We start from the raw sequence: 22,046 nt of genomic DNA on the forward strand, positions 1-22,046 counted from the left end.
GCTGGAAATTTTAGAACACAGATGGAACATAAACTATAAAGACACTGACCTGACCTTGAAACATAAACAAAGACGGGATATGGTCTCCTGTCCTGACTCTCTAAAACATGGGTTATGCAGGAATTCAAACCTAGACAGATATGTTTGGAAGTAAAGCAGAAGCTTTGATCTGGGTCTAAAATGGCGGAGGACTGGAATTCCAAATTGGAGGCAGTGATGATAGTTTGATGATTTCCAAATTGGAATTCTATTAAGAGATACTGGAATTCCAGTCGGAGTTGTAGCCACTTGGCGGAGGACTTGTGGAGGCAGAGCTTCCACCGCTGTCGCCCCCCTTGCTGCTGCGGATGCCCAGTGCTTCTCCTGCCTTTGAAGCTGTGGAGACAAGTGTCTCTTTGAAGCTCTCAAAAATTTGAATTTTGATCTGCCCTCTTTTTAGATGGAGATTCGTGTTGCCTTTCTTCATGGATGTGGAGGAATTGGTCGCCATTGGAGCAAAGGAAAAAGAAAAAATGGAAAGAAAGAAAGAAACAGTTTCTATCCGCAAGGGGAAGAAGAAGGAAAGGAATAAGGAGATGAATGTATGCTATAGAAGGGTAAAAGGTCCAGAGAAATGTGATTTGAAGAGAGAAAAGGCAGAAGTTCAAACCAGCTAGAGATACAAAGAAGAAATCAGAAGTTGCAGAAGATAAATCGAAGGGTTGTCAATGAGAATTCTGATTGAAGGTCACAAACAAGGCTGGGTTGAGTATCTGCTTTTTCCTCCTGAGAGGGCGATGAGAGATGGGAAAGGGGGAGCAGGGTATATATAGGCCAAGAACAAAATGGGACCTCCGCTGACTACACTGATTTTAGAAAAGGTTTTTAATTCTTTTTCACACTTGAAAATTTTGATTATTTAAATATTAAAAAAATTAAAAATATTTTTTAAAATTACTATCAAACACATTCTTAAATTAAATTAAAAGATGGTATAGAAGCCGTGTTAGGATATTTTGTTACGTCTCATATTGCGGCGGAGAATGAAATAGAAATGTCATTGTTCCATCCACACAGCATTGTCGCATTTCACCATGGCACATCACACAAACTCTCAAAGTAACCAATTGAATCAGTAAACCTGCTTTTTCCAGGAAGCTTCAATCCACAAGTGACAATCAATAATCTTAGTCTGCTTTCCAAAACAATAGAAACGGTCTTTGATTTAGCAATTGAAAGTCAGGTAAAGCTTAAGGGAGATACATCGTTTCCAATTGAACATTGCGCGTAGGAATAGGAGAACTCATAGTGCTAGATAGCTGTCAAGCTCTAATACAAACTAAATGGGAAAAGGGAAGAAGAGATTTTTAAGAGTTGTGAACTAGGCGAAGAGACGAAGCCAATGATATTCAAAATAATCGGCTTCCATGTTATGAAACCCCTGGCTATACTTCGCCAATCGCCATGTCAGAGTCCCAATCCTTCAAATTTTCTAAAGCCCAACATGTGAATGTCTGCTACAGGACCAACAAGAAAGCTCAGATGTATTGTGAAAGCCGACACGAGTGATGGGCACTGTAGGTGAAAAAAGGAATAATCGATAAAAAGTAAGGGGCCACTGAATCATTTAAAAATCAGATCAAATAATCACATCGCTTCACTTTCTTTGAAATAGTTGTCAGTGTTATCACCCCCCAAAAGGTCCACCACTAAAAGTAAACAAGACCCACCAATTCAACAACAAAATCAAGAGTTTCTTCACAGAATCCAGGGCATGGGGCTTTGGTCATATGCAGTCAAAAAATAATAATAACTGATAATTTGAGCAGATACCAGATTTTCACCATCCTAGCACGGATGTAAAAGAACAACACTAGATGAACTCTTCCAAAACGCCATGATTTCCATGAGAAAGGATGTTTTGGGTTAAATTCCAAGAACAAGCACAGACAGCCTTTGACAAGGACTTCATTTCTGGTAGGGGCAAGAAGAACCCACTTGGAAATGGCATCATTAGTCCCACGCAGTTTCAGTACCCAAGTCCTCCACGCATTTGAAGTCGTACATACTCAAAATGTGAAAATACTCCAACAAAAATTTGTTGAAATCCTGAATTCATCTTTTCTTTAAGACTCCACGTCCCAAATATACACATTGCAGAGGTTATTATTATTTAAAAATAAAGAGCTGCAGTCAATGAAAGGATAAACACACAGAGGGTGATCATTTTCCATATCGTCTGCTGAAAAAATGAGAAGAAAGAAAATCCACTATAAGGAAACTTTTTTTCTTACTTCTAAAATTATTTTTACAAAAAAAAAATTTCTTACTTTTTTTCATTATTTGAATTCATTTAAAAGGAAAATCCCAATTCAGCAGCATAAAATAATTTGAACAGAAGTACTAGTATTTCCTAACCTCAGTTATGCAAAATCATCCCGAACTTATCAGTGGACTTTCGGGATATCATTTTGCTAAAAAGAACATCATATGCATATTAAAACCAAATTCTGAAAAGTAATGTTTTTAAGAAAATTAATAGTTCATTCCGACATCAAAGCTTGATTATTTGCATTTATTTGGGCATGGTTTAACACATTTCACTTAAAAAAATAAAATAAAATAAAGAAAAAGTAATATCATGGGATGCATAAATATTAAAAAAAGTCTCTATTAAAATTGATCAAGTAAAACTTTGAATTATAAATTATACTAAAAAAAAGACTCGTGTTTTTTCCTCAAATGTCATGAAGAAAAAAAATTATTGAACTAAATTTTTTGTGAATTTCAAAATTACAAAAAAAAAAAAAAAAGAAAGAAAGAAATTATCCTTAACTTTAAAGAGATTATTTTTTAAATATACTTCCTAATATAAAATTCAGTTCAAGTAACAATTACTTCCAACCCAAACAGTACCTAAGTACCATAGAGAAGGAAAACAATTGTAGAAAAGGATTTAATTCCCTTATTATGTAATCTTATTATAAAAAAAATATGAAAAAACTATTTCGAAATTCATTTTATTTTCAAAATCTGCATTTTTTTTAAGTTGAAGTAAGTTGTTAATTAGTCTTAACAAACTTTGTGATTAGTTAGTAAAACTAACAACTTTTTGTTATTGAAAGTTTTTATGCTTCCAAAATTCTCTCTAGTTATATCACCCACATATATGTATAAAACTCAAGTAGATTAGAAGTCAATAGAGCTATTGAAACTCATATAAAGAAAACTCTCTATAATTATTTTTCTTGGTTTATCAATAAAAAATGATATCAGAGCTAGAATGACTTGCGTATATGGCTTAAGTTGACTACTAGTCTCTCTTCATCAATCGTCTCCAACTCTTAAGTTGTTGCATTGACTACCGATCTCTCTTCATCAATCATCTTCAGCATAAGTGGAGTAACATTGATGGTAGCCCCCTCACTGACGTTCACATCTACCATTCCTTCATTATCTTTGAAACTCACAAGAAACAACTATGGATTCTAGTGTTCACGAGTTCTTCCAACTATTCGAGTTTTTTATCTTGAAAGTTATTTTCTTGGGACAACAGTGTGTCCTCCTCGTTTCATCTCAACTAGAGATGACAATTCTTCAATAATCAACCCAGAATTTTTAATCTGGACCAGAACATACCAGTTCATCCTGAGTTGGATTCTTTCTTCTTTTTAGAAGCCAATGTTTCGTCATATTGTTCAATGTAAAACTACTATTGAAGTGTGAAGTACTTTTGATTGTTTGTTCTTCATCAACTCCAAATCTCAGGTGCAACATCTTCAAAATCAGTTGCAAGAAGCTTCAAAAGGCTCCTTGAGTATTGTTGATTATTTTTTGCAAATGAAAAAGATTGTTGATACTCTATCTACAATTGGTCCTATCACCGATGATCAATTGTTGATGCACATTTTTTGGCAATTTAATTCATGAATTTGATGTTGTATGTCTTAGACTTAGCTTTTCCTAAGCTCACATGTGACACTTAAACAACTCAAGATGTTTGATGTTGCTAAATCAACCTTTCCCACCCACTTAGCTCTCAATTTGGTCGATGCCTTAGTCAAATGAGATCATCACCTATTTATGACACCTGATGAACTTTTTGGAACCTACAAAGGTTCCTCACTATCCTAAATTCTCTAAAAGACTCTATACAAATTTTATATACAAGTATTTATATGATGACTCTAGAACATTTTAGAACACTCCACTCATTTCCTATGTCTTTCATCCCTTATGCAGAAATGTATAGGTGTTCTAGCCTTCTCTAGAATCTTCCATCAGCGTTTAAGTGTAGATTGCTCCAAGAGGTTCAAGAAGTTTCCTACTCTCCCATATAAGCTTAAGGAAGGGTATGAAGTTTCCTACTCTCTTATATAAGCTTAAGGAAGGGGTCATTTGAGTAGGTTGTGACAAATTGTCAATTTTCAATGAAGAAAAGATTTTGTTTCTCTTGAATAAGCTCAATTCTTCCTCCAAAATTATGAGATGAGACTTCAAAAACTCAACTCTATTTCAAATATCAATATTGGTCCATTTGCAAATCTTGTTGCCAATCAAGGCCACAAAAGAAACAACTATCAATTCTCTAGGGCTTCTAACAATAGACCTTTTTGTAGTGGTTGAGGAAAAAGAAGCCAAAACAAACCTATCTATCAATTATGTGGCAAAGATGGTCATATTCAACTGAAATGTCATTATTGGTTCAACATTAGCTTTACAAGACCACAAAAATAACCACCATATGAAAATTCTACTCCATCATAAGGCCCTCATTTACAAGACAATGCTCAAGCTTACTTTGTCATGCTAGCTACTATCAATAACCCTAATTGGTATATGGATATAAGAGCCATAAATCACCTTACTACTGATCTTAATAAGTTGACTCTCAAGATAGGCTACAAAGGCAAAGAAAAACTTCTTGTTGGAAATGGCAATTCTCTAAAGATTTTTCACATTGGTTCTTCAATTATATCATTTAGTTTTTTATCATAACCATTATATCTCAATGATATCTTATATGTGCCTAATTACAAAAAATTTATTAAGCATATCTAAATTCACCAAGGACAACAATATAGTTGTTGACTTCTATGATGATTGTTGTCTTGTTAAGGATCAGAACACAAGGAAGATTTTGATGCAGGGCAAACTTAAAGGAGGGTTTTATCAACTTGATGTTCCAGTGTTCTCAAGAAGTTTAAAATCTATCTCAATTTTTTGTTCCAATTTTCCTTCAGTTTCTCTAGCATCGATCAAATCTAATGATCAAATCTAATGAGACTTGTACTAAGATTGTGAACACTCGACATAGTAGACTTAGTCATCCTCATGCACTCAAGTGTTAAATAAAGTACTTAGGAATTAATTTTATCTCTAAGAATTGAGTACCTTCAATTTTGTGATGCTTGTCAATATGGAAAAGCTTGTCAAACAAATTTTTCGAACTCATTGAATGAAACTTCTACTCCTTTAGAAATAGTATATTTTGATATTTGGGGACCTTTACTATTTTGTCTACAGAAGGCTATCGATATTACATTCACCTTGTGGATGATTTTACGCACTAGACGTGGATGTTTCCAATGAAGTTAAAATATAAAACCAAAGGTATTTTTCTGCAATTTCAAAGTTTGGTAGAAAGACAATTCAGAAATACAAGACACGACTTGTTGCTAAGGGTTTTCAGCAAACAACAAGGCTTGATTACTTTGATACTTTTAGTCTTGTTATCAAGTCATCAACCATTCGTGAGTACTTTTGTTGTTACAAAAAGTTGGGATATTCAATAGATTGATATCAACAATGTATTTTTAAATGGAGACCTACAAGAAATCATGCACATGGCTCAACCAATTGGTTTTATTGATCAACATATTCCACACAATGTTTACAAGCTACACAAAGCTCTACATGGTTTAAAGCAAGCGTTAAAGGCTTGGTTTGATAAGCTTAAAACTGCACTACTAAATTGGGGTTTTGAAAAATTCAAAATCTGACACTAGTCTTTTCATACATAAATCTGTAAGCAAATTAGTACTCTTGTTGGTCTATGTAGAAGACAATTTGACAACCGGTGATGATATTGATTTGGTTGAACAGGTAATTAAGGATTTAAATGAAAAGTTTGCATTAAAGACTTTAGGTTCCATAAATTATTTTCTTGGACATACAAAAATCAATTTGGTCTTTACGTAACCCAAACAAAGTATACTTTGGATATTTTGGAAAAGGCTAAGATGGCAGAGCTAATCCAAGTTCAACACCCCTTTCAGTTGGGGTTAAGTTACACCCAAATGACAACAAATTATTTGAACAACCCTTCTTGTATCAAAGTATCATTGGGAGTCTTCAATATTTGACTATGACTCAACTTGATATATCTCTTGTTGTAAACAAATTCAATCAATTTCTTCATGCATCTACAGTTCAACATTGGCAAGCCTGTAAAAAAGTATTGAGATATCTAAGAGGCATTATTGGATCTGCCTTGAAGTTTCAACTAGTAAAAGCTTTGTTCCTTAAAGGATTCACCAATGCAAATTGGGCTAATAACACTGACGACAAGAGGTCTACTAGTGGTTATTGTATTTTTCTTGGAAGAAATTTGATTCAATGGAGTTCTCGAAAGCAAAATGTTGTAGCAAGATCAAGTACTAAGAGTGAATATCGAGCTTTAGCTCAAGATGCTACTGAAATAGTTTGGCTACAAAGCTTGTTTTCTGAACTTGGACTCAAAACTATGTGTAGTCCTATATTATGGTGTGACAACATTGAAGCAGGATCCTTAGCTTCAAATCCCATGTTTCATGCAACTGGAAAAACAACTTACAAATCTATTGACTAAGCCCTTAACTACTACTCGGTTTGGACTACTTCATGACAAACTCATCTTTGCCAAGGCATAGCATTGCTCGAGGGGGCAAGTTGAATAAGTTGTTAACTAGTTTTAGTAAACTTTGTAATTAGTTAGTAAAGAAAACAACTTTCTAATACAAAAAGTCCCCCATGCTTCCAAAATCTCTCTACTTATATCTACATTTATGTATAACACTCAAAGTAGATCAAATTCAATACTACTGTTGAAACTCATAGAGAGAAAACTCAATAATTGTTTTTCTTGGTTCATCAATCAAACATTTAATACAAAAGATAAAAGTATAAGTAATTTAAAAAGAGAAACAATTATTAAACTTCCACAATATTTTCCATCACTTTTTATTTTCAATCCTTTTTCATTCTTTTATTCATTTTTATCAAACTTTCCAAGGTGTAGCCTATAAAAATAAGGCATCCCTTACATTGTATTTAGGTGTCAAAATTTCAAAATTTGTAAGCTCTTTAATCATATTTTCAGGAATAGTATCATTAAAAAACAATTCTTAAAAATAATTTAGAGGAATAAAATTTTACTTCACAACTCAAATATAAAAAATAATTTTGTCAACTTATTTTCCATAAAGATAGTACACACTTATGTTTCGGTACAATGTTTTTAAAGCATTTTTCATATTTTCAATTATTAATCAAAATAATTTTTGAAATTTTATTTTGGATTGAAATTTTTTTAAAAATAATAAAAAATTATTTTCAAGAACCGATCTTATTTTCATTATTACTTTCCTACATTTAATGCAACGGGAAAACTAATGGGTAAATGATGTGTTCTTCTCTGTTCCTATCCTTTATTTTCATTGAATTTTAAATTACACCTCCACAACTCATAACAGCTGCATGTCATAAATATTCACAGTGGTATATGGATTTTTTTTTTTGGTACCTTGGAAAAGCTAAACAAATAATTTCTTAATTGCAAAAAAAAAAAAAAAATCGCTCTGTATGCCCACATTTTTCCCTCAAAAAATGGAATTTAAGTGTAGAAACGCTCCGGAGAAGGGAGGGCAAAGGAAGAAGGAACGATGGCGAACAAGTTGATCAGTGAGATGGGTCTCCCCACATCAATAGCCAACATCTTCGCTGCTCGCAACATCACTACTGCCAAGGTAACCTCCCCACTAACCCTTTAATCTTTCGTAGAAAATTGGAATCATATTTTCCATAGGTATTGTGTGGTTTCAGGAAGCATTATCTCTAACCGAATTCGAATTGATGGAGTTATTGGATGTGGGTATGGCGCGAGTAACATCTGCAGTGGCACACATCAGCGAAATCGTCTCGCCACCGACGCAAACTGTAAGAATCATCGCTACTTGCAAAACCCATCATTCCATTTTCACAGAAACAGAATTGGAAATGTGGGTTACAGTCGTTGTGTTTTGTAGGCCCTGTCACTGATGGAGCAGAGGGTTCAGAATGAGTATATGGCTGGCCATCTTCCCACACGCCTCAAAGGGTTGGACGAGGCTTTAGGGGGTGGAATCCCATTTGGTGTTCTTACTGAGTTGGTTGGTCCTCCCGGAATTGGCAAAACCCAAGTATGTTTTTTGGTTTTGAGATTTTATTTTTCCCTAATTGTTGTGTTCCAATATTTATCAAGATATTTGATGGTTGGGATTACCAATTTGTTGCTGGAACTAACATACAAACATGAGAAATAAGAAGGAAACTTTCAGAATCGATATCACAAAAATTTGAAGAAAATGATATAGGTATTGGGTTTTGATTATGAGCTTTGCTACTATGGGCATTTCTTGTTTTTGTTTTTTTGTTTTTTTTTTTTGGTCAATTTGCTTTTCTTCTTAGTGTGTCTAGCTTCATAAAAAGTTTCACTCCCTTTATCAAAGATAACAATAATTCTCCATTGTTTGGTCCACTGGGAAAACAGGGAATGTGGGATTTGCAAGATACAAGACTACATTTTTTGGTGCCTATTTTGAAAAGATATACATATGAGAAGAGCTATTGCATGACTAATACTGAGAAGCAGGCATTTTATTTAATGAGTTCATATTGCAATCAAATATGACCTTGGAGTATGTGCATTCTTTTATGGGAAATATCTGCCTGAGACAGGTTGAATTGTTGTCTATTTGATGGAATTGCAGTTTTGCCTTAAACTCTCATTATTGGCTTCTCTGCCTGCAAGTTATGGAGGCTTAGATGGCCGTGTAATATATATTGATGCCGAATCCAAGTTTAGTTCAAGAAGGTATTTGCTTCTAGTAATTCAGGTTTGTGACATAATTTTCATTGCTATGTTTTAACAAGACATGACAACTGTTCATAATTTGAACATTTCTTTCTGCAGGATGATAGAAATTGGATCAAAGAGTTTCCCAGAAATATTCCATGTGGAAGGAATGGCAAAGGAGGCATGCCCACTGTTTATCCGGTTTTTATTGTTTTCATTTGTTAATTTTATAGCAGAGTTGAGGATCTCAAAAGGGCATTTTTAATTTATTTTGCAGATGGCCGGGAGGATCCTAGTTTTGAGGCCAACATCACTGTCTGAATTTACTGAGAGGTGTTTCCTAAAATATAACTTGAGTCCAATAGATGTTATTTTGTTGGTAAATCTGACTTATTTTCCATCAGTAGAGAATTTATGCAAATCTATCTGCTGATTGGAATATAACCCGAGTCTAATGAATATTATCTTGTTGATAAATTTGATTTTTGTCCCTAATGCATGAGTTAGCATAGCCAAGCATCTCCTTAGTCCACCTGTGGTTTCTGAAGTTCAGTATCAATCATGTTAAACCCACAATTTTTTTAATTATGCTCCAATGTTCCACCATGCTATCCATTTTTCAATCACATGTTTAATTTAGTTCATTTATTAAAAAATCCAAAATTGTCTATCTTTTGGATTAAGCTAAATGAAAGGTGCATCATGTTTCTAATGAATAATTAAAAGTACATGCGCTGCTGAGAAATTCCTTGAAGCTTTTCTTCCCTTTGTCTTTCTTACTTCTGTATATGAACAAGTCAAGAGGCTACTTAATTCCCTTTTTTGAGTTTTAATTGTGTAATTTATTTCCAGCTTACAGCACATTAAGATTTCACTTCTCCAAAATCATGTGAAGTTGCTTGTGATTGATAGCATGGCTGCTCTTGTTACAGGGTGAGTTTTAATATTGAAATGATATGTGTCTAGACCTTTTTATTTGGACTCAGATCAAGCTGCCACACTTCCACATCAGCTACTCTTGTTGCATGAAATAGTATAACTACCCTTACTTGAGATTGAGCGATATTTTATCTGCAGCTATTTGCTTTAGATCTCTAGTATAAATGTCTATTATATTCTATTATGTATTATAAAATATATATATTGTTATTGGGAACTAAAATTCTGGTTTTTTCTGAAAAGGATAACCTCAAATATCTGATCTGTGTAGAACCAGCCTTCAATACAATCGTTTACTTTTCCTCTCAAAGGTGAATTTATTATTGTATTGAGTTCTCTCATGCAATGGAATTCGTAATCTTGGTTCTGTTCACATTATACTTTGTCAGTCATTGGCTTGGGTATTTCCTTATCTTAAGAGGGAATGGTGAAAGAAATGTTGTAAATCTAAGAAATAAAATCTGCCAAATTGTTTTGAATCTAACACTGAGAGGAGAGGGAGGGATGTTTGAATGCTTTTATTTCTGCCAATTTTCACCCTATTTCTTTTTTCTTACTTGAGTATCAGAAACTTCAGCCTAGATGGCAGTGTCTGACACTGAATGTATTGAATTCAACTCAATTCAGCCTTAATCTGATTGATTGGGGTCAGCTACAAAAATCCTATTTGGCAATTTAACTTTATTTAAGTGTCATGTCCTCTATTAATTCCTCGCTAATCATATATTTCACCACCTTGACCAATGTTCCATTTGACCTTTGTCTTTTCATTTCACTGACTGCGACTTTAATCAAGTCATTCTTTTTTGCTTGTGCATTCATTAGTTTTTGTATATCGCCCAGCCATTTTAAATGACTTTCATTTCTTCCTTGTGTTGCCCATGATTGAAGCAATCTCTAACTTCTCATGAATGCATTCATTTTGCCCTCTAGCATTTGTATTGTAACTCTGCTTGGTGTGCTGATTTCAGCCTCATCCGTTTTCTGGGCATTTTTCATTAACTGCCTAACATTGTGTATCATAATGCCATCTGAATCTGTAGACTCTCTAGACAATATTTCAAACTTGTGTATCATAATGGCTGCATTGTGCATCCTTATTAAGTAATTTTTACCCTGTAATAGAAAATTGTAGTTCTAATGTTACCTACATTTATGTGTGGAACTTCTTGGAATTTTCAACTGTTGCTTGATGGAAACTTGTTTGGTCAATTTAATTCCTCAAAGTTAATCCCCCTTTCTTGTATTCTTCAGGTTTTCTGACACCATTGTTGCATGTTCTATCTCCATATGCTCTACGGCATGAATTGTAGTTTCCTTTTTTCTGGGCATAAATTTGGTCTGACCTTAGGAGTCCATACAAAATCCAAGCATAGATACTAGCTGGATGATGCACCTTGCCTTCTGGCTTTTGTGATATTTAGGCATTGTCCACCATTTTTGTTTTTCAGGGAATATGACCAGGGGCCTACCAGACAACATTCATTGGGTTGGCATATTTCTTTTATTAAGTGAGGATCATATCCCTTTAACTTTTGGTTTCTTGGAACTTCTTGGCTACATATTATTTTTTCTGGTCAAGTGATATTACATTTTTGACATCTCTAGGTCAGTTGCAGAATTTTCACGAATTCCTATTGTAGTGACAAACCAGGTGAGGTCTCAAAGCCATGACGGAACCTCGCAATATTCCTTCCAAGGTGCAGTGGCAAAATTAGATTGTGAAACCTTCTGCCCAAAATTATTAACACTATAATCTATTCTTTGCAGTGAATAACAGGGTGATTCTCAACATTAGATAATTTAGATTGTGAAAGCTTCTGGCCTGATTATTAATCCTATAATTTATCCCTTGCAGTGGAGAGCAGGGGTGAAACTGTAGATGACCACACGAGATTTGATTCTCATCTTGTTGCTGCTTTGGGGATTCATTGGGCTCATGCTGTAACCATTCGTCTTGTGCTTGAGGCTAAAGCAGGTTATTATAAGACTTACATTAACTTTAAATGATCCTAGGCTGTCATGATAGGTGAACCTGACAGCATCTATAATATCCATTTTTCTTTCAGTATGCCAAAAGGAAAAAAAAAAATCAAGTAGTTAATGTTCCCAGTAAGCATAAACCGCTGTTTTAGTTGGCCCTATCACAATACGACTGTTATTTGATTTATCCATTCAGTTTTTGGAGGAAAGTTTGTTTTTATGCTTGTGCTGTTATGGAATATCTGATGCACAAACACAACAAAACCTTTTTTTCTGAGCAAATTCTTGCTTTTCTTTTACCCTCTGCTCTGGGTCAATTCGTACCTCATTATGAAACCTAAATTTCATCACTACTTCTGCATGATTTGGACCCAAGGATGTGTTATTTTTCTGCAAAATACTTGTCTGAGGCCATTTTGACCCATTAGAATTTTTCTAGACCCATCATGTCTGGGTGTCATGGGCAGTAATTATAGTACTTGGGTTTCAGACACATCTGAGTTGGCAGTCTTCTCCATGATGTGATCTCCTTGCAATTGATGGTCTGGAAGATCTGTAAAAGATTCTATCCTCTGCCACTACTTTAGAGGCTTGGAACCTGGTACAACATCCAAACTTTTAATGTGCAAACCCAGGAAAAAAAATTCTTGAGTCGATACATGCCTTTAAAAGCTGTATCCCAAGAAGGCCATCATCTTCTCAAGGCCACAGTGCAGTTTTGAAGTCAAAACACAGCAGAATATTATGACTTTGAGAGCCAAGCCAACTCAAACTCCAACATGTTAAGGTAATCATAAGTGCTATCTCTGGATGGCTGAGTTGTGTGACCCATTACCAGCAAAGTTTGAACTTTATATCTTCATGTGGACTTAGATTGACAATAGATCAACCTTTTACAACCACAAGGATTTGTCTGAAAGTAAGCAAAGCTTATTAGGGATCTCATATTTTTCTTCAGAGGTAACAACTTTTTCCAAATTAGGGATTCTTTTGCCATCCTTTTTATATTTACAGTGCTTTAAATTTGAAATATTGAAACAATTTTTTTTTCTCTTCAAGTGTTTGAAAAAAGCCATAATCAATGGGCATATATTTTAAACAGGAATACTTTTATACAATGAATAAATTTCTTCGTGTCTAAGCCAACATTAATCATTATTTTAAATGAGAGGATTCATTTCTATTAACATCTGAAAATCTATAACATTTTTTATTAGTATGAAATATGCTTTTTCTTCTTTTGCAGGTCAGAGGTTTCTGAAAGTGGCAAAATCTCCAATATCTCCACCTCTGGCATTCCCTTTCAACATAACTCCATCAGGGATCTCCTTGCTAAATGATGAGGGAATAGAAATGAAAGGACCACAGATAAGCACAATTCACTATCAAGGTTTGTTATCAGAACTTCTGTAGGGTGAAATTTGCAGAACAAGTAATAGTGCAAACTGAAGAACCTACCAATGGCATTGTCCTACAGGGGAGCACATGTGAGGGTGGCACCCTTCATCTATTGATTTTTGCTTGCATGATTTTGATGAAAACAAATCCCCCAACAAATGATATCAGTACCATTACCTTGCCAAGATATTAGGGGGTCCACCTCTATGCCCATATGCATGAAAATGCTTTGAATGCCAGCTGTATTGTAGACTAAGCAAAACTTGCTTGAAGTATACAATTTGGGAAGCCTCATATTTTGCTTTAATGCTGAAATGCAGGCCACGAGGACATCATCAACTTTGACAGTGAAAGGTTGCAGTGATCAATCAGGACGCAAGCTGCATCAATCAATATGTAGGCATGTTGCAATTCTTATACCATGTACTGCTGACTCATTTGAACCGTGCTCCTATGTTACCTTTTACTTTTGAGGAAAATCCAATGAAGAACACATTCTTTATTCATTCACACATTTTTTTAAAAATGGTATCTTTTGTAGGTGAATGAACTTGGATAGAAACAGTGTAATTCCACTTTGCCGTATAAGATAGTTTAAACAGCTGTCATGAATTTGTCATGTGATAGATAAATTGGATTCCTCTTTGTAATAGACAGAACTGACTAGCATTATAACGAGATAAATTCTCAACTACCTGGGGTCGGCACTGAGTAGCTGGAATCCTGCTCTACCATTCTAAGCCTATTTAAAGCTGTGTGTCCTACTTCGGAATAGGTTTAAGTGTGTTAATATAGTTATCAACAAAATGTGGTGATGTGTACTTGCTTCAACTTGAGACAACCGTGTCAATTTACTTATTTTTAATTTCTATCAATGAAATTGTAATACATGCTTCAATTTGAATCATAATTAGTATTTTGAGATATCAAATTCTATTTTGTCTAATCTAATTATTCAAAAAATGAAAAAACCCTTGAGGATTCTTAAGGGTATATCAGCAGTGAACCCTTTTGATATGTGGAAAAGGTGGGTAGTGGAGAAGTTGGGAGTTTAGTTTGAGGGTAATGTTTTAGGGTTTGTGTTCATATGGAGGTAAATGTTGAGTTTTAGTGTTTATGGTCATGTGATATGTACAAGATCTTGCATCACATAGACCTGGAGTTGGTTTGACAAGTATAGATGGAGAAGAATTAGGCTGCTTATAAGTCCTGTTGATCCTGGCCAAACCTGTCATTTAAGTGTTAGATTGGCTAGAAGCCAGGGAAAAGTAAAAAAATAAGAGGGCATCCTTCAGTTATTTTTGCCTATGTCTTGGCATTCCTGAATAGAACAAAATGGTAGAAGTGGGTTGTCCATCTTATGGTAATGGTCTGAAGGGCGAAGCTACAAACAAAAATATCCCTGTGTTAGCTAGTGTTTTTTAATATATTTGCTCAGGTTCTCATTACATTCAGAGAGGAAGGACTTTCTTTTATGTTGTTTTGTCTTTTTTGGTGAAGTGGACAGAGGGGGAACATGATGATTAAGAATTAAGAAGTGATCAAGCAAATTGAGAAGCACACAAACCGGGTGATTGTGATATTTCTTTTTCATTATAGAATTCAAAATTTTAAGTGTATTGATGATTATGTTGAAGGAAACAAATACTCATTGATCTAATCCATTTTTCTTTCTTTTATATTGGAAGGGGAGGTCAGGATCAGCCAATGACAGTTTACTCATAATATAAAAAGGAATCGCCGCAACTTTTTGAGTCTCCGATGAAGGGTGGAAAGTAGAGAGCTATTGCTTGCTGCATGTGAGGGTGAAATTTGAACTGAATTGCTGAGAGAGTGAGAGAGTGAGAGAGTAAGAGAGAGAGGAAAAGAAGAATAGGAGTAGAGATGTTAAAGGAAAAATGTTCACAAGATGAAGACATTCTCAGTTTAGGCATAAGATTTGGTAAAAGGATTCAAAAAGGATACTGCCAGAGAGTTGGGGATTTTTATATTAGGAAGACTGTTCTTTATTGAGCTTGAACTTGAGTTTAGCATGCAGATTGTGACTGCCTTTGAGTATTTGTTTCTTTCTTTTTGGTTTCCTTCATTTCTTTTCTAACATAATTTAGATTTTGTCTGAGCATCTTTGGCACTTTTCCCATTGAACACACCCTCTTAACTCTGGTAATGCTATAGATCTTACTCTGCTAATAAACTTTCATTTAGCCAGCTGGTTAGAATTATTATTATAGTTTCTTTACTCTCTGAAGCTCCAGAAATCAGAGTTTAGACATTATACAAGGTTGTAAGCATTGTTTTTTCTTGCACTAACCAACCACTATTTGTTTCAGATGCAATGGATTCATGCAGACCAGCAGACAAGGAACACATAATTTAAGGTAATGACTTACACCTAAAAGATATAATCATACCTGCTATTTGTTCTATTATCATGAATCTCCAGTAAGGAGTAGAGAAGTGGCAACATTGAGTTTCCATAAATAGTCAGCATTCGGCTGTAGCCTGTCAAGGTGTCTAGCCGGTTAAGGCAAATGCTAGGATATCTGTGGTAGAGGTGTATGATCCTAGGTTTGATTTCTGTTGTTTGTTGAACCAGTGCTGGTTGTGACAGGCACTATCAGTACCCAGAGATTTTGGGTCCCTATGGAGCGTCCAAGGGGCTCGGCCATAGGAAGTTTCTTGGTTATTTAAAAAGAAAAAAGGCTGCAATATCCCCATGAAAGTCCAAAGGGCTTGGTCATGGGAGGTTCATCGACGAAAAAAAAAAAAATTAGGCGGCAAAGATCATGATGGCATGATGAGGGTGATACCATGTGATCATGTACCAAAGCAAAATCTTATTAGTTTATGAGTCAGATCTTTGGAACAAGAATACCTTAGCATGCACTCCATCAAGATTCAAAAGATTTATTCTTGTTTATTATTTGTAGGAACCGAGGAAAAAGAGCTTTTAAACTATACAAGGAACTGGGTTGGGTTGTTTGTTTGTTTGCTCTCGCCTAAAGAAGACATAAAAGTACTCCACAGTCCACACCCTTCAAGAATGGTTTCTCAAGACAAAAGGAAAAATATTATATGCACCCAAAGCACACAAAGATTGACTGGTTTTTAAGGTTTCTTTCCTTTCTTCTCTTAGGCTTTTCCATTTTATATCATTTCTCTCCACACACCAGGATTGCTTTGAATCTTCTTTTCCTTAGGTCTCTCAGTTGTGTTATGTGAATCATCCACTTAGCCACCATTCTCACTTTGGGTATCAATGGTTTCCAAACCCCTGTTGATTTTAAGTTCCGCTTCCTCTCCGATTTTAAAGGATAATATCGGTATTATAAAAATTTTATCAAACACGGAAATATTTATTAATAAATGCTCAAAAAGAGCTTTTAATTCGTCAAAAATCGATCCAAACAAGGTCTAAGCTCAAAAGCAAATCTTCATTAAATTAAACGAATCTCGGATTATGTGAATTGGCATGCCTTTTTTTTTTATTGTATGTTTTGGCATCTTAATCTCCTCGAAATTTTTTTATGCTTAGTATATGGTATACTACATAATAAAAGATCATATATTAATTAGTGGCATGGTGCATATTATATTAATTAGTGGCATTGTATTTGTTGGCCATGATGGACCACCTTGATGTATAATCTTCTTTCTTTCTTAATTCTGATTTGTTTAATGTGCATTGCCTCTTGTGGCAACTGGCCTTAACCCCCTCAAAAAAAAAAAAAGGGAAAAAATAATCTCTTTCCTTAAAATAGTCGATGGTCGATGGAGATAGAATGATACCGAAAATTGTCGCGTTTAAATGTGGCCCTTGTGGAAAAGCCCAAAGGTTGAATCAACTTTTTGCAATAGTGCTTTTAAAGCCATCAGGTCCTATCATTTTCCTTAAAAAAAATAAAAAGAAAATACTCGTTTAGGCCTCCTTTTCTTTTTTCCCTTTTTTTTTTTTCTTTTTTGTCGGTTTAATCACTGTAGATTTAATGGCTTTGATGGTACGTGTTCGGTGTGATATTCGTGAGTTTTTAATTATATAATAATAATATAAAAAAATGGTTAGCATCGTTTTCACACCTCATTTTCTTTGCTACCAAACAAAAGAAAAAAAAGGTATTTTGGTATGCTTTTAAGTCAATTAATTAATAGGTAAGTGACAGAATCAATCATCTTGCAAAGTAAATAGTATATTCAGTTTAAGAAATATTATTTTTATCAAAATAATATTTAAAATCTAATAATTTATAATTATTAAAAAAAAGTGATGTTTGGTAAAATTTAATAGTAATTATTTAAGTTGATTTTAAATTAAATTATATTTATTGTTGACTTAAAATTTATTATTTAATTTTTACTTTTAAGTATTAAGATTATTTGATAAAATTAATTTAAAATTTATTCTAAATTATCAAATTAACATATTTATCCTCATAAATTATAATTAAAGAAAATTGGTTAACAATGGAGGTCTTAATGTAAAGGTAATTAGAGTAATTATGGATAAAAAAAATAAAATAAAGATTTAAAACTTAAGAATAAGTTAATTATTTTTATTTATTAGTTAAAGTTATTTTTTATTTTAAATCGTATCATTAAGTTATTTTATTAAATATAAATAATTTATTTAAGGACTTAAATTAAATTATTAAGTCACTTTAAGTTATTAAACAATCATCTACTAAAATTCAAAATATAAAAAAATATTAATAGAGATTTAATTATGAATTAAAAAAGTTTTATAATTGTAATATTTAAAAAGAAAAATACATATGGATCTAATTTTAGTCCAAAAGGGCATTGAGTTAGAGTGAACAAAATCAAACTATAGACCTATAGGTTGTCCATAAAATAAAGATTGAATCAAAGTACGAACTAATGGTGTTGAGACCTTGAAGATTGAGTGTGTCTCACGTTGTGAGGAGTGATTATTGAATATAAAATAATTATTTGTACTTATTTTATTTTTTTACCTCTTATATTTAATAATCATATGTGACATGTGAAGGAAAAAGAAATTATATAAAGTCTCATAGGATTGACCGGTTTGATTCGGTGGATAATACACCCCGGTTATCAGCTATAATTGAGTTGTATGTCTGCCTTGGCGTTGTGATGAATGATGATGAGCATGGGAAAGGGAAACAACTTAGGATTCAACAGTTCGGGGAGCCTTTTGATGGTCCTGATTTGTCAGAAAAGTTTGGGAGATCTCCTTTTGTCACGTTGAATGCGTGATGTCGACCGCACAGGAGCCGGTCTCTTCACGCCAATTATAAATAAATAAATAAATAAATATGGGGTTGGATAAGGGCATTTAGGTGATTACACATATGAAAAAGTAGTGGTACGATACCAGCATTTTTCTTTTTCTTTTTCTTTATTTTATTTTATATTTTTTTTCGTTTCCCATTGATTCAGACTTGGCAATAATGGCGGGTTGAGGAGAGAGAATAGAATAAAATATTTTAAAATTTTAAATTTTAAAAAAAGAAAAGGAAAAATATAAGAGTTTGACTAAGGATAATGATAGAAAAGGTAATTTCCATGAATGGAGAGGAAGCGTCCACGTCCCCCTAGGCACAAACCTCGTACACAACCTTGCCGACAATATACCCACCAAAAAAGGAAACCCCATTTCTACTTTCCCATTTTACACTTTTTTTTTTTTTTTTTCTTTAATATTATACATGCCCATACCTTCTTTTATATATATATATATTATCTCATTGCATTGATACCCTCGAAAATTGTCATATCTACAAGACTTCCACACAAAGCAAAAGGTCGTTTGGCCACGAAGCTATGTGTATTTTTTAAATGCAATTGACTTGCTTTTCCTAGGTTTAATATTTTAAATTAAGGTTGAATAATAAAATAAATCAATATCATTAATTAATCACTGCTTTTTTTTCTTTTTTCTTTTTTTTTTTTGAAGTTTTTATAGCCGAAAAAAAAAGGATTTGGAATAAGTATAGTGGTAGAACACAGCATATCGGCAGCCGTTTTTTTTTAATTATTAATTTTTACTATTATAGTATTTTATATTTTCATCTTGAGCCATACAAGACTTCTACGTAAAAAAATATTATCAGTATTTGAAAAAAAAGGATTTTTATAATGATGGTGGACCTTTGGCTTTTAATTTTTAAGTACTTTTGTTTTTATAAATTATTAATTTATTGTTATTATTAAATTATTTTTTAGGGAAAAAATCTTCTCCGTCCATGAACCATTTGGAAACTTATAAGCAAGAGGGCGGGTTGGGCAAAGTCTAGAATCAAGTACGTGGAGGAGGGTGATTGGTCGAGGGAGGGACCCAAGATAGCGTTGTTGATACGAATACGATTGTGGGGATGAGGTGACTTGTGGAACCGGATATTGCCGGTGGAAGAGTCATAATCAAGGTGGTGGGGATGGTTGGTTGAAGTTACTAGAATTAGCAAAGAAGCTTAGTAAAAGGTTTTAAGGTAGGAGGATTACCCTAAGAGGAAGGTACTAATTGTTCGTGACTATGAAAAAAAATATCGTATATGCCTGTCCCTTTCTCTCTCCCACAATTCTGCCTTTCCACTGCCACGTGTCGGTTGAGAAAAAGACGCTCGCATATAATTAGTTTGTCTTGCCATTATTTTGTTCACGACTTTGAAGCCCCACTCGGGACCCCAATTTTTATGCTTAATTTTCTCTTTAATCTTTTTCTCCCCCAAAATTAATAAATTTATGGAACTTAATATATAAATATTTTTTATTGCAATTTTGAATCCAAAATTGAGCGAGTTCAACCATCTAATCCTTTGTTCCGTTTGACTAATGACATGGACAAAATTTGAACGGCTAGGATAAGTTTGAATTATAAAAATATTAAAATATATATCTTTTATTAAAATATAAAAACATAAAAATTATAAAAAAATATTTAACTTACGTTTTAATTATATTTTATATAAATATAAAATAATTTACACAAAAGTCCTTGAGATTCTTATGTAATTCAATTAACTAATTATGTGTACCTCTGTAAATTAAAGAGTTTATTATATCATTGAGAATATTGTTTTTGATATAAAATTTGAGTTTGTGGATAATAAATTATATTAAATAATAACTAATAATGTTAAATATATTGGACGCAATATCAACCATGGCATCAAGTAATGGAGGAAAAATGAAAATGGTGAGATTGGTGTTGATGTGACGAGTGGGATAAAGAGTCAACCCACCAAATAGTGACCCCTCATTCTCATCCATCATTCATAAATAGAAAAATTGGGCAAACCCATTTCAATTGGTTGACTATTTAAAGATATTTTCAAATTCAAACCAATTCAAATTGACTTTTGAATCATAAACCTTACAAAGAGATGTGTTAATGTTAGTGTTAGAATCAAGCAAAGCTTGAAGCACTCTTCGCCTTTAAAAAGATGCAAGCAAAGTGAACTCCAATTGATTGCATTGCCCTTTCTAAAGCCATTATAAATATTATACGTATTTATTCAAAAATGGGACTAGTGAAAAAAAAAAAAAAAAAACATGTACTATATATGTCATTTGCACCAAAAATACATTTTTCTAAAAAGTAATAACTAAAATTTTTTTCCCATATATAGTGCCGAGAATGATACATGCCCATGATATCTTAAGGTGGTCATAGATTACGAGAGGTTTTGAGGTCAATGACTTAAAGCTGAAAAGTTGAGTTAGGGTTTTTTTTTCTCTACTTTTGGAATTGTAAAATGGGGATTTGATCGATTTTGTGTCATAAGGTGTAATCGGTTTAAAGTAAATGATAAATTTTCTTTGAGAACATTTTTACTTGATATGTTTTTAATAATAGTGTTTTTTCTATAAGTGTTTTTAAAATAATCATTAATCAAGTATTTATTTAGAAAACATTATAAATGGTTTTTCAATATTATAAATGATTTTTTAGATTTTTAAAAATATTTTTTAAATTTTACCAAACATTTAAGAGTTCGTTTGGGAGTGATTTTAAAAAGCATTTCTAATATTTTTAATACTTGAATGATAAAAAATTTCAAGTATTAAAAATATTGAAAGCGTTTTCTAGAATCACTGTCAAATAGGTTCTAATTTTTCTCAAAAGCATTTTTAGGCTAAAAACACTTTTTTAAATTACTACCAAATGAACTCTTAGAATACGTTTGGCAATGATGTCTTTCTAATACTTTAAAATTTTATTTTTCAAGTATTAGAAATGATAGAAATACTTCTCAAAATCAATAACAAACGCATTCTTAAATTGTCTCATCTAACATTATTTTTTAAGCATTTAATGTTGGGATTGAGCCACATGGACCCATCATGGTTGGCGCTTAGCACTTCCGAAAGGAAGGTCAAAGGCCTAATACCGTTCCCCTTCAAATCTACCAATTGTTTATTTGTTCCTTGAGGAGGCATCCCCGGGAGAATTGGAGATTAGGACTAAACCTTATGTCCAACCAACTCCTGGTAACTTACCCAAATGGTACCAGGAGTTGGTTGGACATAAGGTTTAGTCCTAGTCTGATGCTTCCTTAAAGGACAAATAAACAATTGGTAGATGGCGTATACCTAGATGGTACAAGGAGTTGGTTGGACATAAAGTTAAGTCATAGTCTCGATTTCTCCTAACGGTCCTAGGCCTCTAACCTTT

General features: G+C 33.4%; 1 protein-coding gene across 14 annotated transcripts; it reads left to right on the top strand.

Moving 5' to 3' along the window:
• The first annotated feature begins 7,822 nt into the window (after positions 1-7,822).
• Positions 7,823-19,685, top strand: LOC117915786 (DNA repair protein RAD51 homolog 2-like). Of its 14 annotated transcripts, none has more exons than XR_004651443.1 (14): positions 7,824-7,985; positions 8,062-8,175; positions 8,265-8,417; positions 8,988-9,091; positions 9,191-9,254; positions 9,351-9,406; positions 9,926-10,006; positions 11,464-11,523; positions 11,621-11,712; positions 11,871-11,990; positions 13,242-13,385; positions 13,714-13,793; positions 15,724-15,771; positions 19,598-19,685. XR_004651443.1 is itself a non-coding variant. In XM_034831468.1 (13 exons), exons 1-12 carry the CDS (start codon positions 7,902-7,904, stop codon positions 13,755-13,757), a joined length of 1,116 nt encoding a protein of 371 aa, XP_034687359.1. In that variant the 5' UTR covers positions 7,824-7,901; the 3' UTR covers positions 13,758-13,793; positions 15,724-16,578. The 14 variants fall into 14 exon arrangements, 6 of the variants coding, with proteins under 6 accessions (XP_034687362.1, XP_034687359.1, XP_034687361.1 ...); XR_004651445.1 differs by lacking the exon at positions 19,598-19,685 and adding an exon at positions 16,324-16,578 and having other exon boundaries at positions 13,714-13,816; XR_004651446.1 differs by lacking the exon at positions 19,598-19,685 and adding an exon at positions 14,894-14,963 and having other exon boundaries at positions 15,724-16,578.
• Positions 19,686-22,046: the final 2,361 nt, after the last annotated feature.

Source organism: Vitis riparia, chromosome 6, assembly GCF_004353265.1.
Source record: "Vitis riparia cultivar Riparia Gloire de Montpellier isolate 1030 chromosome 6, EGFV_Vit.rip_1.0, whole genome shotgun sequence".
Taxonomy (NCBI): Eukaryota; Viridiplantae; Streptophyta; class Magnoliopsida; order Vitales; family Vitaceae; genus Vitis; species Vitis riparia.